Source organism: Eurytemora carolleeae, unplaced genomic scaffold, assembly GCF_000591075.1.
Source record: "Eurytemora carolleeae unplaced genomic scaffold, Eaff_2.0 scaffold901, whole genome shotgun sequence".
Lineage (NCBI taxonomy): Eukaryota > Metazoa > Arthropoda > Copepoda > Calanoida > Temoridae > Eurytemora > Eurytemora carolleeae.
In genome coordinates, this window is record NW_019396793.1 from 103,805 (window position 1) to 122,008 (window position 18,204).

General features: G+C 30.8%; 1 protein-coding gene across 1 annotated transcript; it reads left to right on the top strand.

The window, feature by feature from the left end:
- Window positions 1–5,081: 5,081 nt before the first annotated feature.
- On the top strand, window positions 5,082–17,822 carry LOC111708747 (trypsin-7). Its single transcript, XM_023482208.1, has 17 exons — window positions 5,082–5,115; window positions 6,532–6,578; window positions 6,665–6,706; window positions 7,404–7,547; window positions 7,578–7,655; window positions 8,140–8,179; window positions 8,540–8,583; window positions 8,773–8,850; window positions 9,451–9,504; window positions 10,900–10,986; window positions 11,548–11,613; window positions 11,982–12,021; window positions 14,268–14,356; window positions 15,963–16,086; window positions 16,594–16,641; window positions 16,919–16,950; window positions 17,464–17,822. Exons 2-17 carry the CDS (start codon window positions 6,561–6,563, stop codon window positions 17,548–17,550), a joined length of 1,071 nt encoding a protein of 356 aa, XP_023337976.1. The 5' UTR covers window positions 5,082–5,115; window positions 6,532–6,560; the 3' UTR covers window positions 17,551–17,822.
- Window positions 17,823–18,204: the final 382 nt, after the last annotated feature.

Here is an 18,204-nt window from a genome sequence, read left to right on the forward strand (position 1 = left end):
AAAATACCAAAGTTTGGACACATAATGTATAACAATGACGACAATCTTTAAGATACTTAAGAAATCAAAATGTAACATATATAGAATGACATCTTTAGAAACAGTGTGGGTCGACGTTTTTCGCGTAAAAATATCAGAGTTTGGACATAATGTATAACAATGACGACAGTCTTCAAGATACTTAAGAAATCAAAATGTAACATATTTAAAATGACATAGTTCAGACATAGGCTGTACTAAAGACGACATTTTTAAAACAATTGAGAATTCATAGGTGTACATATCCATCTATATTTCTGACGAGATACTGTGGGTCGTCGTTTTTCGAGTATTATTACCCTGGATAAATTCTTGTATTCTTGTATATCTATGATTATTACATAGATCGGTTATAATTCTTGTTACTGACGACATTATTTTTAAAAGAATTTATGGAATTGAGAATGAACATAGTTTCATAGGGATTTTATCAAAGTAGGAGATCCTTTTCGATACTTAAAACGTCATCTTTTAGTACAAGTAGAGAACTATTTTATAACATTTTAAAGATTTTGAAAAAATGGTTTAAACCCGGTCATTAGTCAGAGAATCAGGCAAATTTGTGACAGTTCACATCGATCTCCATAGATTGGAGAGGATGATGCCGTTCATCGTTTAGAGTAGTTAAACCGTTATGGTGGTTATACCCAGAAATGATAAATTTATGAAAATTAATTCAAGGGGAAAAGTCGCAGTGTAGGCTTTCTTTCTTCTCGTAGGAACATGCGCTAAGGCTCCGTGCCTCTCGATGCTTTAAATATTTTTAAATTTGTGGTTTAGACCGAAATACAGAACCCGGACATTATCTCATGCCCGGACACTTTATAACGTGACACCGGGGGCGGGCCATGAAACTTTTTGAAAAAAATTTACTCGTTGAAATTTTCCAGTTAATATGGGTTTAAATATTTTTGTTTTTGTTGTTAGGGTGAACAAAAATAGGGTGAACTGGGAGTGGGAAGAGCTTCTTTGATTAGATTTTTAAAAAAAGGTTCTTCCACACTTGAAACAGGGTTGGTCTGTCACATTTTACATCAGCGACCTCGTGCATAATTTCTTCAAATCTATTTATTGATAATCTATTTCTTCAAATCTATTTATTGATAATCTATTTCTTCAAATTCTCACTGCCTCCTATTTTACTATAGAATTGCATAATGTAAAGTATATTTAAACTAATCGGTTCTTTATGAAGGGGGGAAGTGATACAAGAAAGGGAGGGGGAAGGGTTTAGGACCACTAAAAATAGTCATTTCTTTATTGGTATTTTGTCCAGACATCCGGGGATTCAGATTCTACAATTGTCAGGTGCAAGAGATTAGATCTATGGGAAAGAATAACAATTCCATCGGATATCTATTTTTAACGTTGAAATTGTTAGAAATCAAGGATTCAGGAAAACAGGGATTCACTAAACATACATATGTTCGCTATAGCTTGCCAAACGGTTGGACGATATTGGCTGAAATTTTTAGGAAATAGGGGGTTACATAGCCCTTAGGTTATAAAAAATTCAAAAAAATGTTTTCAAATTTAAAAATTGTTTTTCAAAGTGTTTTTTAAAATGTCACGTGCAACGCCGGGCATTCTTGACTTCAGCTGAAAACTCGGTAGAACCACGGTAATGTTCCTAGCTTTGTTTTAAAATATGCTATGCTTAGTAAGTTGTCTTTAATAGATCAAGTTTTGTTACACTTTATTTTAGACATTTTTCAGAATAAAATCAAAATAAATACCGATCAGTCGGCTCTGATTATTCATTATTTATGGGTATACCTGCAGGCGCGTAGTGGAGGTTTAGCCTAGGGGGGTGCATTTTTGTTTTTGTGCACCACCCAAAATATAAAGTTTAAAATCTTTATTAATCTACCTGAAGGCTGACTATTAGTCATCTGACCAAAATTACCATTTTAAATGAAACCCCGCGAAAAAAAATATTGTAAATAAGATTTAGGTACAAGAAAGAATTTGAGAAATAATCATAAAATGGACAAATTGTGACATTGTCGATTGAAAAGAAAAGTAAAAAATCTAAATATATATGTAAGTTTACTGTTTAATGAATTAGAGCCTGCCTCTGGCTCTAGGGGGGGCCTAGGGGGGTGCATGTCTAGGCACGGGGGTCCCCCCCCCCCCCCCTCCACTACGCGCCTGTATACCTGTAGTCTTGTTGATTTAGCAACAACTTTATTTTCAAGCTATAAACTTTAAGTAATAGAAACATAGTAATGCCACCACCATATAATTAAAAGTTAATCATTTTATTTTTCTATTTATCCGATAAAACAAACAAAACCTGCATTTTACCTAAAACATGAAAAATTATAAAATATGTTATATTAAATGTAATGTAAACAATAAATATATTTTTTCTTTCCTTTACTTTACCTTTTTTATAATTGGGGGGAAATATTCCCACAACCTCTAAATTTGGAGGTTTTTAAATATTTTCTACTAAAACACCTAATTTTGTATGGTTATGTTATAAATAATAAATAAATAATTTCTTACATTACTTACTAACTTTAAATCAAATCTTTTAAAAAAACTTAAAATACAGATTCTAATTATCATTAAATTGTGATTGTAAGTTTTAAACTACCAGTAATATAAATAACAAATGTTAAGCTAAGGGACTGTTTGTGTAATTTTAAGTGACCCTTTATAAAAAAAGATGCATGTCCGATTTACAACGGTACCCTTAATCTGATAAATAATTCGGAAGATAACGTAGTTTTTCTACAACAAGTTAACAAGTTAAAAGTGAAACCAAATTGAAAAATATCATTTTTCAATAAACAAAACATTGATGGGTGAGTTCATTTAAGAATTCAGCCACTTTTTTAAAAAATCAGTAGGCTGTACCCTCTCCGATTTTTTTTCAAACTAAATACATTAATAGACCTATATAAGACATGACATAATCCGATATATTTTTNTGGTGCGGAGTACCAAGGTCACAAAGTTGTGCCCTCGCCATGAAGGTCAATCTATTCAAACTGTCATAGCGTTTTTCTTTATTAAAATATTGACTTGATTTTGACGCCACTTTATAGACAACAAAAAAGGGCTTTATTTTTTAAACATAAAAGTCCGTAGTAGGGGGTAATTAAAGTGTAATTAACCAAGAAAAACTGTTTATAAAAAAAATAGAAGACATATTCGATTTTCTTCAAAGGAATTGAGTCTTTGTCACAAACTATAAATTTTCTAATCTCTATATCTTCGTAATCCAATGCCGTAGACCTAAGATATTTCAAATTATGAACTCTGTTAGATGAAAGAATCTAAGTTTGAAATATCAACGGTTCACACCATCAGGTGGAAAAAATATAGGTATTACAAAATCAGAGTTAGTTACAAAGACTCAATTCCTTTATATATATTACTCCTAAATGTATGAACAAAATTCGGTCAAAATTTCATGCTTGAGAAATGATCGGTTTAGTAGTTATTTTAAATTTTGTGACCATAACTCGTCAATTTTGTAGTGATGTCTGTAAAACCCGCAAACAGATTTTCATAAATAGTTTTTAGGTTTTCCGCATGCTTTAGTATAATTTGGTAACAAAACACATTTTTGTTCGAAAATTCTTATTTTAATTTGAAAATTTATCTCATTTTACTGTGATCGGCGCGCTGGCTTGTTTTATATTTGTGTAAAACCCGCGGTATACACAGATTTTTATCTAAAAGAAACAATTGAAATCTTATATCATTTGGTATTAAAGATTTTCTTCGAAAAACTTTAACATTTTAATATTCATATCTAGATGCAACCTGATGTCGTCGGACTTTAACTTTAACTATAATTGGCCCATTAAATTACATTAGATTTATAGAGTTGTAAATTATCAATATTTTTAATGACAATCGTTTTTATAGATTTCTTCAAGCAGCTTAATCGGGTTGGATTCCAAATTCAACCTAATAACACGTACTGGATTATTTTTTTTTTATAAATTGACCTTCTATGACTTGATCGGCGGGCTAGTCTTTTTTTCTAAATTATTTTTTGTCAAATGATTTATCATTCTTAATTTTTCGTAAAACTTCTTTTTAAGCTTGATTTTAGATTTTATAAACTTTGACAAGTTTTAGTGCAACAGTTTGTTACATCATTTAAAAATATAAAATGTAGGTATAAAAAAATATATAAAAATACTTTCACTTTTATATAACAGTATATGTATTGTAAGTGCAGTTAGGGCTGGGCCTTGTTCGTTTCTGCGTTTACCATGTTGTCTTCTTCTTCATGTAGTCCAAGGAAGCTTGCAGCCTCCTGCGGCTTGCCCTAGGTTAGGTGGGTGGGTTTCGAAGGGCAATTGAAAATGTGGTGTGTATCATGAGGAGTTTGGGCAGATAATTTGTATGTTGTTGTCTATCCTAGACATGTAAGAGTTCAGGTAGTTACTGTATCCTGATCTGAATTGAGATAGTGAGCATCTTTTCTTCCTTGATAGTAATTTTTGCTGTTAACTTCTGACGGCCTTCTGTTGTAGTTTGTCTATTGTTTACCATATCGACATTTCACGTTAACAAATTATTCTGTTCTTTAAGAGACTGCAGAACGAGCATTAATTAAGAACCAAAATAATTTTGGATGAGAAAAACGCCTTTTCCCGTTAATAATCATTATTTTTTACATAAAATTAAAAAATTCATTTAGCGATAAGGTTCATACACAAAATCACTTTAAAGTTTTTACCAATTATGTTAACGCCTTTTTTTGGGTTATAATTGAAACGGTTGTCTATTTTCTTTGGAAAAAAAAGTTTTCTTGTGTAAATATGTACGGTAAAATAAAACCTGTATTTCGATAAAAACATTGGTAAAAACTAAACCAAAACATAAGGAATTTCGGGGGAATTGCGCGGAATAAAATTTAATTGCGCACAAGTAAAAACCACTTGCATTGGAAACTCTAATCGTCGAATGAATTCCTGATCGTCAAAATGATCGGTCCTCGATCTTTTATGACCGTGGAACGATCGGTTCAAAAAATCAATGAAGTCCCCCCCCCCCNAACAAGGTAGGATTTTACTTACTCCTAGGAGGTGGTAGGTAACAAACAAGGTAGGATTTTACTTACTCCTAGGAGGTGGTAGGTAACAAACAAGGTAGGATTTTACTTACTCCTAGGAGGTGGTAGGTAACAAACAAGGTAGGATTTTACTTACTCCTAGGAGGTGGTAGACAAAATTTCAAGTGAGTCTCCATTTACCTCAGAAATACTTTAGTTTAACATATTATCAGTTTTACTATAGTTATGAGAAAGATTTTTATTTTGGGGGAACAGCCGCATTTTTCCGAATAAAATTTGGGGGAACTGCCGTATTTTTCCAAATAAAATTTGACGGAACTGCCGCATTTTTCCGACTAAAATTTGGTGGAACTGTCGCATTTTTCCGAATAAAATGTAGGGGAACTGCCGCATTTTTACGAATAAAATTTGGGGGAACTGCCGCATTTTTCCGAATAAAATTTAGGTGATATTTAGCTTGGCCAAATTGAATATATAAACGAAATTATCAAAGGTTTTCATACTTCTAATTGAATCTACAATCTATCTATGTATTTTTTTCAAAATGTCTAAAAGTATCAAAAAAGATATAACATATAATTCTATTTTGCACAATTAAGGAAAAGCAAAACTAATAATAAAGCATACAGTTTTGATATATTATAAAACATCTCCGATTCTCGTTGAGTGAAAAATCATTTAATGTTAAAAAACCTTATCTTTTCTACATGTTATAAACAATAAAACTATTACGATTTAATTATATTATAAAACAAACAAAAATATTCTAAAAATCATGGCGGTAATTAGTTAGAAAGTAAAGGCTCGCTGACAAATCAAACCAAGGACCAAATCTAATGGATAGCAAGAAATAGCTGAACTGCGTACGGTCAAGTTCAATTATTTCATTCTATTAAATAAAGGTATTGAGCTCTTGTCACAAACTCAAATTTTCTAATCACTATACCTTTGCAACCTGAGGGTATGGACCTTGATATTTCAAACTTATATTATTTGATCTAACAGAATGCATTTTAAAATATCTAAGGTCTACAACATTTGGTTGCAAAGATATAGAAAATCAGAATTTGTGGCAAAGACTCAATTACGTTGGTACCAAGGACGTCTTCAATTTTTTTTCTTTTTCATTGAATTGAGCGATAAAGAAATTTATCTATAAAATATTTCATTTTTTTCAATTTTTTAATTGACTTTTTTAATTTAGACTTTAAACGCTAAACACTAAAATCTCTTTACCCAACTCATAAAAACAAATTTCAAAAGTTTATATATGTCAAAATTAGAAATAATTTTAAAAATTTTAAGTTAAAAAATTTTCACAAAGTAATAAAAAGTATTAAAACGATGAAATAAACTTCACTATTGGAGCTTTTTTCAACCGAAAAAAAACATAAATGCCAATTTTTAGAAATAAATTGAAAACCTAAACAGAAATTCTTTTTTTTTAGTAATAAATCTGGTTAGTTTCAGTTTCACCATGGATGGAGTTCAAATGGTAAATTCAATTTTTTTTAAATATTTGGAATTATTTTCTGATTTTTTTTCTTTAAATATTTGGTATTATTTTCTGATTTTTTTCAGGTTTGCATTTATGGGTTTGGACTAATGAGTGGATGTTTTGAGGTATATTTAATATTTTTGTAAATATGATGAGAACCAGAAAACTCTGGAATAAATAGACGACATTAGACATGAATCATGAATATATTATCAGACAAGGTGTCCCCTAACACATGACACGTTAAATGCTTTTGTGAAAACTAATCAAAACTGTTATATTTCTTGTTTTTTTATTCCAACAATTTTTTTTCAACAGCAGAATTGCAACATTATTATTAAATAAAACGTAATTGTTTTTAATCATTGGTTCATTTCGATTTATTTCAACATCAGTTGCCAATTTTGACCGTCAGGTGGCTCTGAAGTGGCGCAACGTGTTTCAGTACCAAGGTGGCGCATTACATTGAAAAAGCAAGATGTTTATAATCCAAAAGTGGCAGGACAGTGAGAACCATAAAATTCTAAAATAAAAAAATACGACTTTTTATTCAAATTAAAATTGTTATAGTCCAATGAGAGTACATGAGAGACAAAAATTGTACAGTTTTACTATTTTACTGAATAATTAATTTTTCAATTACTAAATACATTTTAATATTTCTTTAATATCGTCATCTTACTTCACAGTTTTTTGTACAAGAATGACATATTGCGAAAACTAAATGTGAGTGTTTTTCTTACCAAGGTTATCCATTGTTAAAGCTAAATTAAAGCAAAAAAAGGTCTATTGTGTTGAGATTTTTAACTCTGTATTTTTCAGTTCAACTTTTCTCCAATAGAAGGACCACCCGGACCCCCTGGTCCACCATTTCCTCCGGGTCCTCCATTTCCTCCTGGACCACCAGGCCCACCGACATCATTTCCACCTGGACCACCTGGACCACCAGGCCCACCAACATCATTTCCACCTTTTCCAATAACATTTCCTCCGTTCCCACCTTTTCCTTCAACTAGTCCCCCTCCACCACCTTTCCCTTCAACTAGTCCCCCTCCACCACCATTTGATTGCAAGGAATCGTTCAATATTATCCAAAAATGTCCAGGAACCAATTTCAATGCACAGCAGGAGAAAATAGTTGAAATATGTAGAGTAAATTTGTTTGTAAATTTGAACAACTTTTTTACAGAAGAGTTTAAACGGATTATTTTTTTTTAACACACACAACCCAAGTTTGGGCTTAAGAAACACTGCACAGTACATCTTAGCCTATTTAACAACTGAAAGATGTCCCTAAAAAGGCCCAAATGATTATTTACTGTAATGCAAACCTTCGCGCTTTTACCTGTTTTAATGACATGTTCTACAAGTGCAATGATGTTTATACAGTTGTTCTTCCATTTTCTCCCCTCAAAGGCTTTTAATTCCTAATTTGATCTTTATTTTGATCTTCATCAAATTAAACAATTTTCGGTATTTTTTTGTCAACAAATGGGCATATCTTTTATTGTTTTTAGTCATAATAAATCCGTTTTTAAACAATATTGATACTGATCAGTGCGGACAAGCCAATTCCGGACCTGAAGCCAGTTCCGGACGTTAACTTAACGTAAAAATTTATTAACCAATGATAAGCGAAAACTAATAAATCCAAGTAATCATTGCAATATTTATACTCTAACATTTACTAAAGTTTGTGATCAAAATGTAAACATGGTCATTTTCCATTGGTCAAACTATCCTTTGTAATTTTTGATTGGTCAAAATGTACTTGGACTTTTTTGAAATTCAAACTGTCTTTAGTTATTGTTAATAAGTCAAACTGTCCTTGATTATTATTGATAGGTCGGATTTTCTTTAGTAATTTTCAATAGGTCAAGCTGTCCTTGGTTATTTGGGATAGGAAAAATCCTTGATTATTTTTTATTGGTAAAAAGTATACTTGATCTTTTTGATAGGTCAAAATGTCTTTAGTTATATTAAATTGGTTGAGATTTCCTTGGTTATTTGCGATGATTTTTAATGTCCTTTGTCATTTAAAATAGGTAGAACTGTCTTGCGATAGGTTAAAGTGTCCTTATTATTTGCAATGGGTTAAATCGAACCGTCATTTCCTTGGATATTTTGCCTTGGACATTTTAGATTGGTCGAACACAAAAATAGGATTACTTCGAAAAAGTGTAATATTTAGGCTGCTTTGGTAAAATCTCCCGATCTATCAGCCTTAGACAATCTACCATTTTGTGGAGCAACTCTCATCAGCGACCAGGTTAATTTAGCTAAAAAACTAAAATTAAGAAGAAAACAAAATTTACTATTAATTTAAACTTTTTTTAAAGAAATGTTTGTTATTAAGAAGATGAATTATTAATAAAAATGTGTCAAAGTTTACTCGTTCTTGCCTCAAAACATTCTTTTTCTCTAATGAGATATCCTTGTTTTTCTTTTTGAAATTAACAATTTTCAAGTACGGTTCATCTGAGAAGGGACAGGGAAAGAAATTAACGGAATCTGCTCACGGTGATAACCAGAAAACAATGGAATAGAAAGACGACATTAAAGCAATATTTAAGTTTATATAGTACAAAGCAAATAGTTTTACTTGCCACTTAATAATCCCCCATAAAGTAAAAAGGGTCTGTTTACACTGCACAACTGTTGTGTCCCAAGCTCATTGGACTTTTTAAAGTAATAATTGAGTCTAAAAGTCGTTTTCTTATTCCAGAGTTTTCTGGTTATCACTGTAACTCTTTCCAAGTTTGAAAAAAAGATATTTGCTTCATTGTTCCAAAGATAAATATTTAAAGGGCACCATTGGGAATCGGATAGATGACTTGTGGAGTTTTACTTAAAAATAAACAAATTTTAGGAAGTTTTGACATCAGCCAGCTGTTCAAAATCCCATCTGATGACATATGTTGTGGTATGTATCTAGTACAGGGTTACCCATAAAGGATGAGACTGTGAAGACGACCCAAAACTCTGAAAATATGACGATTTGAAGCTTTATTTTTGGCTTCTGCATTCAATTAATTATTTTTAAGGTTTACTAAATTATTAAGCACAGAAATAAGCCAGTTTTAGCCTACTAGGAACCCTGATTGCAAGAAAACGGACTGAACAATTTCCGTACAATCGTCTCTGAAGTCTCATTTTTTGTGGGTAATTATGGATCTACACATAGTTTTTATCTATTTATGGCGTTTTGAAAAATCTTTTTGGTTAATTTCTTTAGAGTAAAATCTTTGCATAATCATTAAAGATTTATTTTGGACACAAAGGTGAAATGTTGCAATATTATGATAAAACAAAAACAAAAATAAAGTATAGATATATAGATTTAGTTTTTAGTCAGTACATAAAAAGTTAATCATGGTTGAGATCTCAACATCCAGAAAAATTGTCAAGATTAAAATTATAATCTTAACTTTGAGTAATTCATGAAGAATTTCCATTCTTGGTCTAAAGGAATCTGATTTTATGTAATAACCAACCAACCTTAGCGAGCATACAACTTTTTAAATATGGTATACAGCTCAGATCTATGTGAAGAGTTTAAATATGGTATACAACTCAGAGAAGAGTTTAAATATGGTATACAACCCAGAAATATGTGAAGAGTTTAAATATGGTATACAGCTCAGATCTATGTGAAGAGTTTAAATATGGTATACAACTCAGATCTATGTGAAGATTTTAAATATGGTATACAACTCAGATCTATGTGAAGATTTTAAATATGGTATACAGCTCAGATCTATGTGAAGAGTTTAAATATGGTATACAACTCAGATCTATGTGAAGAGTTTAAATATGGTATACAACTCAGAAATATGTGAAGAGTTTAAATATGGTATACAGCTCAGATCTATGTGAAGAGTTTAAATATGGTATACAGCTCAGATCTATGTGAAGAGTTTAAATATGGTATACAACTCAGATCTATGTGAAGATTTTAAATATGGTATACAGCTCAGATCTATGTGAAGAGTTTAAATATGGTATACAGCTCAGATCTATGTGAAGAGTTTAAATATGGTATACAGCTCAGATCTATGTGAAGAGTTTAAATATGATATACAACTCAGATCTATGTGAAGAGTTTAAAAGTCAAATATCCTATAGAAAAGTCATAGAGCCATAAACAATCCGAAATGATGAAGGACACCCTATATGTAATAAGCACCTTCATTGACCATACATTTTTTGAATAGTAACATCTCAGATCTTTGTAAAGCTTTTACAAGTCAAATAACCAGGAATTACTCCAAACCTCAAACGGTGCTAATGATCGTAGCTGTAAAGTATTGTTTTGTAGCTGGGACAAGATGATTGGAATAATTCAACAGCTGACGAGCGCGTGCATGGTGTTTGCGGCAAAATAGAACACCCCCTTCATGTCCAGGTTACAAACTAATTAATTTGTTCTACAAATAAATGTTACTATTACAATAAACAAACAATAATAAAAAGTAAAAGTGAAATTGTATACACTGAAAAAAGCAAATTTTGCTATGTCTCAATTAAAATTTCAACGTGTGAATGCCGAAAAAATGTTCTCTATTAAAATTCAAAATGATAGATCATTTTTTAATTTATTTATCGTAAAAGCTGTTCATAACCTAGAAATCAAAGAAACAATCGTCGTAATTTTAAGTGACCCCCTCTGGCTTGAAAATGCACGATTCACTTTTTCAAAGAAACCACAAAAGAAAATAGTCAGTTTTCAAAAACAAAAATATCAGTATCTAACTCATTCTTGAGCTTTTAAGTGTACAATTGTGAATCGGAGGTGCCAATTTATTCTAACGGAGGGACGCATGAAATTACGTCAACAGTTTCTTTAAATCTTCAACTTTTAAGCAGATTATGTCAGATTCTTTCAGTTTGGTGAGATCTAACCAATTTGAAATTATTTCAAAACTTATTTATAAACTTTATAAATAATAGAATTTTATTGTTTTAGTTCGAGGATTATGATGATTATGATTATGCTATACTTCGTCTCTGCCACCCTGTCACCTTCTCTAAGGTGAACAGTCCCTTTATTCACAAAAAATAGTTTTTTATTACATTCAACTCTAATTGGGTAATTTATATCAAACCTTCAAGTGTGAAGATGCGACACCAAAAAGGAAAAATATTCATTTTTTAAAGTTGTTTTTAATCAAAGGCTTATGTTGAAAATATTTTGAGATGTCAATTCAATGTTTTGTAAGAAAATTGCATTTTTGATTTGAAAAAAACAATCTTTTAAAGATAAGCTTTTTTCCAAAGGTTTTTTTATTAGATCATAGATATCTAAATAGCTATAAAAATTATGTACAAACATTACTATCTCTTTTTCATCTAAAAAATCCGGCTTCAGATAAACTTAATATTAATTAATATCTTTTAAAGACGATATTACCAGTCTGTCTGCCCGCCGTCAGAGGTCAAGGTAGGATATTTTTATATTAGCTATTCCTATCATTCCGTTGTATATTCAAGTATATGATATTTTTTCCTATCACAATATTAAAGATTCAAGTACCTGATAGATATTTCTATAATTCGGTGAGGGATTCTTGTTTATGATAGCTGTTCAACTAAATCTGTTATAGATTCAAGTATCTGATGGCTATTCCTATTATTCTGTTATAGATTCAAGTATATGATAGTTATTCCTATCACGATATTATAGATTCAGGTATCTGATAGATATTTCTATAATTCGGTTATGGATTCTTGTTTGTGATAGCTGTTCAACTATATCTGTTAAAAATTCAAGTATCTAATAGCTATTCCTATTATTCTGTTATAGATTCCAAAAATCTGAGAGCCATTCTTATTATCATGTTATAGATTCAAGTATCTGATAGCTATTCCTATTATACTGTTATAGATTCAAGTAACTGATAACTATTCCTATCATTATGTCATATATTCAAAAATCTGATAGCTATTCTTATTGTCCTGTTATAGATTCAAATATCTGGTCGCTATTCCTGTCATTCTGTCATAGATTCAAGTATCTAATAGCTATTTTTATAACTCTGATATAGATTTAAGTATCTGCTAACTATTCTTATTATTCTGTTATAGATTTAAGTATCTGATAACTATTCCTATTATTCTGTTATAGATTTAAGTATCTGATAACTATTCCTATTATTCTGTTATAGATTCAAGAATTCCTTTCATTCTCTTTTAGATTTATAGCAGCAAAAAGCTATTCCTATCATTCTGTTATAGATTCAAGTATCTAATAGTTATTCCTTTACATTCTGTTATAGACTCAAGTATCTAATAGTTATTCCTATCATTCTGTTATATATTCAATTATCTGATAGTTATTCCTAGCATTCTGTTAAAAATTCAAGTATCTGATAGCTACTCCTATCATTCTGTATGGATTCTAGTATCTGATAGCTACTCCTACCATTCTGTTATATTTTCAAGTATCTAATAGCTACTCTTATTATTCTGTTATAGATTCAAGTATCTAATAGCTACTCTTATTATTCTGTTATAGATTCAAGTTCTGTATGGATTCTAGTATCTGATAGCTACTCCTACCATTCTGTTATATTTTCAAGTATCTAATAGCTACTCTTATTATTCTGTTATAGATTCAAGTATCTAATAGCTACTCTTATTATTCTGTTATAGATTCAAGTCTCCAATAGCTATTCCTATTATACTGTTATAGATTCAAGTATCTATTAGCTATTCCTATCATACTGTTATTGATTCAAGTATCTGATAGCTATTCCTATTATACTGTTATAGATTCAAGTATCTTATAACTATTCCTATCATTATGTCATAGATTCCAAAAATCTGAGAGCCATTCTTATTATCATGTTATAGATTAAAGTATCTGATAGCTATTTTATAACTCTGATATAGATTTAAGTATATGATAGCTATTCCTGTTATTCTGTTATAGATTCACTAATCTGACAGCTATTCCTATCATTCTGTCATTGATTTAAGTATCTGATAACTATTCCTATTATTCTGTTATAGATTCAAGAATTCCTTTCATTCTGTTTTAGATTTATAGCAGCAAAAGCTATTCCTATCAGTCTGTTATAGATTCAAGTATCTAATAGTTATTCCTAGCATTCTGTTAAAAATTCAAGTATCTGATAGCTACTCCTATCATTCTGCATGGATTCTAGTATCTGATAGCTATTCCTACCATTCTGTTATTTATTCAAGTATCTGATAGTTAGGAGATATTATTGTGACTTTGATCATTGAACTTATTATTGAGATTTTGATCATTGGAGTTATTATTGGGATTTTGAGCATTGGAGTTATTATTGGGATTGTGATCATTGGAGTTATTATTGGGAAATGATCATTGGAGTTATTATTGGGATTGAGATCATTGGAGTTATTATTGGGATTTTGAGCATTGGAGTTATTATTGGGACTGAGATCACTGGAGTTATTATTGGGATTGTGATCATTGGAGTTATTATTGGGATTTTGATCATAAATATTATTGGAATTGTGATCATTGGAGTTATTATTGGGATTGTGATCATTGGAGTTATTATTGGGATTTTTATCATTAGAGTTAATATTGGGATTTTTATCATTGGAGTTAATATTGAGATCTTTTCTTTGGAGTTATTATTAGGATTGTGATCGTTGGAGTTATTATTGGGATTTTAGTTCTAAAATGTTTTGTAGGAACTCACCTGGAAAATAAGGCGACCATTATATCTGGTTGGGGTATATCAGAATCTGGCTTTAAATCAGCAACCGCCACAGAAGCACAGGTTAGAAACTTAAAAGTTTGTTAAATTCGAATTTCATCAATAGCCTGTAAATTAGGAAGACGACTGTCAAATTATGATTTTAAATAGTCCGATGATCATATAATACAGTAATACGCAGCAATTGTGCAGTGAACACAGACCAATTTTGCTTTAAAAATATATTCTTGAGCTAATGGTAAAACTATTTTCTTTATAATAATATCAAATACATGTAAGATTGCCAAAATTTCGTCTTTATATTTCGCCGCTTCTGAAGTTTAACTAGAAACGATACTAGATACTAGTTACGATACTAGATACTATAAGTTACGATACTAGAGTAGATACTAGATAAGATACTAGATACTAGATACGATACTAGATACTAGATACTAGATACTAGATACTAGATACTAGATACTAGATACTAGATACTAGATACTAGATACTAGATACTAGATACTAGATACTAGATACTAGATACTAGATACTAGATACTAGATACTAGATACTAGATACTAGATACTAGATACTAGATATAGATACGATACTAGATACGATACTAGATACTAGATACTTGACACTAGATACTAGATACTAGATACTAGATACTAGATATGATACTAGATACTAGATACTAGATACTAGATATGATACTAGATACTAGATACTAGATACTAGATACTAGATACTAGATACTAGATACTAGATACTAGATACTAGATACTAGATACTAGATACTAGATATGATACTAGATACGATACTAGATACGAATAGTTGAACTTTTCTAATGGTGCACTCTCAGTGACACTAGACAACTGAATTTACTACAGGACTACCCACTAAGAGAAGATTGTACGGAATTTGATTAGTCCGTTTGCTTGCATTCAGGATTCCTTGCAGGCCAAATTTGGCTTAATTCTGTTCTCAATCATTTAGTAAACTAAAAAAATACTAAATTGAATGCAGAAACTCAAAATCAAGCTTCAAATCGTCATATTTTTTAGAATTTCGGGTCGTCTTTACAGTCTCAACCCTTGTGGGTAACTCTCGTTCTAGCTTAAGTTAAAAAGGAGTAATTGGTAAAATGAATATTTAAGTATTCAGTAATCTTTCTCAGGAGCCTACTGTGATTTAAAGGTATCAAGCTCTCAATCCAAAAATCGAAAAGAATTTTGCCAATTATTTCTTAAAAACCTAAGCATAGCAACAAGTGCTTTATAGTGCTAAAGTGTACATGTAAAGGGCTACAGAAAGCGTAAGTAAGTTAGAGCAGTAAAATTAAAGCACAAGGCGCTGAAACACTTTAAAGTCTACCCTGTCTTAAAAATGTTTAAAACTTTTTATGAGCAGCTGTTGAATTTATGTGCTAGCCTCTTACTTTTACAACTAAAAATAACTGAAAAAATTTGAAACAAGATAAAGAACAAGAATTATTTGAAACAAGATAAAGAACAAGAATTATTTGAAACAAGATAAAGAACAAGAATTATTTGAAACAAGATAAAAAACAAGAATTATTTGAAACAAGATAAAGAATAAGAATTATTTGAAACAAGATAAAGAACAAGAATTATTATGTCTGAACATTTTTAGGTTTTTTTTTTCATTTAAATAATTTGATAGGTAACAACTTTGCCCAACGAGGAATGCTGCAATCCAGATTCTACAAAATACGACTGCGCCACTATTACGGATAGAATGATTTGTGCTAAATCTTCTGTGGGTTTTTGCCAGGCGGATTTGGGAGGTAACTACTTTAATTTTGTAAAATAATTTAAGAGCAAAACAAAGAGGCACTTTTTGATAAAAAATGCTAAATACATCTTTCATCAGTTTTAAATTTTTCTTTTTATACAGTTTTAAAAAAGGGTTTTAAGATTCCTTTTTTTCTTATTTTCAACTCATTTATAAGAGAGAAAAATATCCATTTAGAAATTTCAAAAACGTTAAAATCTTTTAAATCAAATTTCACGCAAAAAAACTGATTAAAAAAATACTTGGTAGAGTTTGAAAAAACTGGTTGCTCTAGCCTTGAATCAAATCCTGGCTACGCTATTTTGGGTGGAAAGGCTTTAGAATTACATCTAAAATTCTTGATAAAAAGATAATTACATAAATTTTTCACTAATTATCCAAAGAATAGTTTCAATATTAATTGCGATAAATTTCCGTGCATTCATCAAACTTTTTATAAATATTCGGAGTAAAATAAGAAAATGTCTTAATAAAATCTGAAACCTCAATTTTTGTTTAGGTCCTCTAACCAAAAGGAATGTTGTGAATGGCTCACATCAATTGGTTGGTAAGTGATTATTTTCCTATACATCTAGAAATAAGATGGACTTGATTGTCTGTTTGTTTGTTTCCAATAAACGTCATAACAGCTGAACCTATAACGGGCCCAATTTTTTTAGTTAACTTACATACGCCCCTGGGGAAGGTCAATGAACGTTTTCAAATTTTTTTAGAAAAAATCCATCAATATTAACTGAAAAATCCCCGAAAATCTGTCTGTTTTTATCCATTGAACGTCAAAACGACTGTACCAATTTTTGGAACTCATATGACCACATTTTTAGGCATTGTATCTCGTGGAGCAAACTGTTTAAAGGTAAGAATATAAAACTATCCTAGAAGACGAAATCCCTAAATCCAAAACAAAGGATTAGACTTCCGAGTCGGTTGTCCAGAATTTAATCGGTCTTGTTAATAAATTTCTGGGTTCCTGCAATTGTTAACATGCTTTTTGCTTTTTATAGATATTATATACAGTCATAACCACTGCCTTTATTTTGCGTTTAATATTACCAGAGATATGTAAAGTCGTCTGATTAACTGTCAATTAATTCCGGGTACACAAGCCAGAAACCAAATTTTAACCTCAGATAATTATTTCCTTAAAGCTTTAGGTTGTCTTTAAAGTGAAATTCTTTGTGTATGAAACCCTGCACTTAATTTAACCAAACCAAACAAGTTTATTGGTTTGTTAGAATGATATTCAAGAATTCACTTAGAAAAGAGACAAGTGTCGGTTTTTGTCTTACATTTCTATTTTGATGAACAATCTCTTTAATTTAATTTAATTTAATTTAATATCTATTTGTTGAATTTAATAATTGTTCAGGATTATCCTGCTGTTACAGCTCGTATCACTAATCAACTGGATTGGATTGAATCCAACATGGTTGGGGGGACCTGCCCTGCCGCCTAATCAGCTCAGCTGATATGGGGGGGGGGTGTCTGCCCCCAGCCCCAACTGATCAGGGTGGTGGGAAATATAACCTTTATAACCAGCTCATGACCTGACCTAAAAACCAGCTCTTGATTTGATCGGAGGCTATTGACCTCCCTGATAAGATTGGAGGCCCCTGACCTTCCTGATAAGCTTCGCTGATCGGAGGCACCCCCTATAAAATTTGAAACACTAACATTCGAAGATTAGCGCTGTTTTCTAATGTTAGTTTTAATTTTCACATTTATTTGTTTGTCNGATCTGAATCTAAAGTTTGAGCAGAAAATCAGAAATATGATCTGAATCTAAAGTTTGAGCAGAAAATCAGAAATATGATCTGAATCTAAAGTTTGAGCAGAAAATCAGAAATATGATCTGAATCTAAAGTTTGAGCAGAAAATCAGAAATATGATCTGAATCTAAAGTTTGAGCAGAAAATCAGAAATATGATCTGAATCTAAAGTTTGAGCAGAAAATCAGAAATATGATCTGAATCTAGAGTTTGAGCAGAAAGATAGTGCAAGCGTATTTTTTCTAAAATCAAACCTTAGAATTGGTTTTAGGGGAAAAATCATGCATTTTTTACCCAATGGGGTAATGCCTAATTTACTGCTTTTTTCAATATCTTGGGAG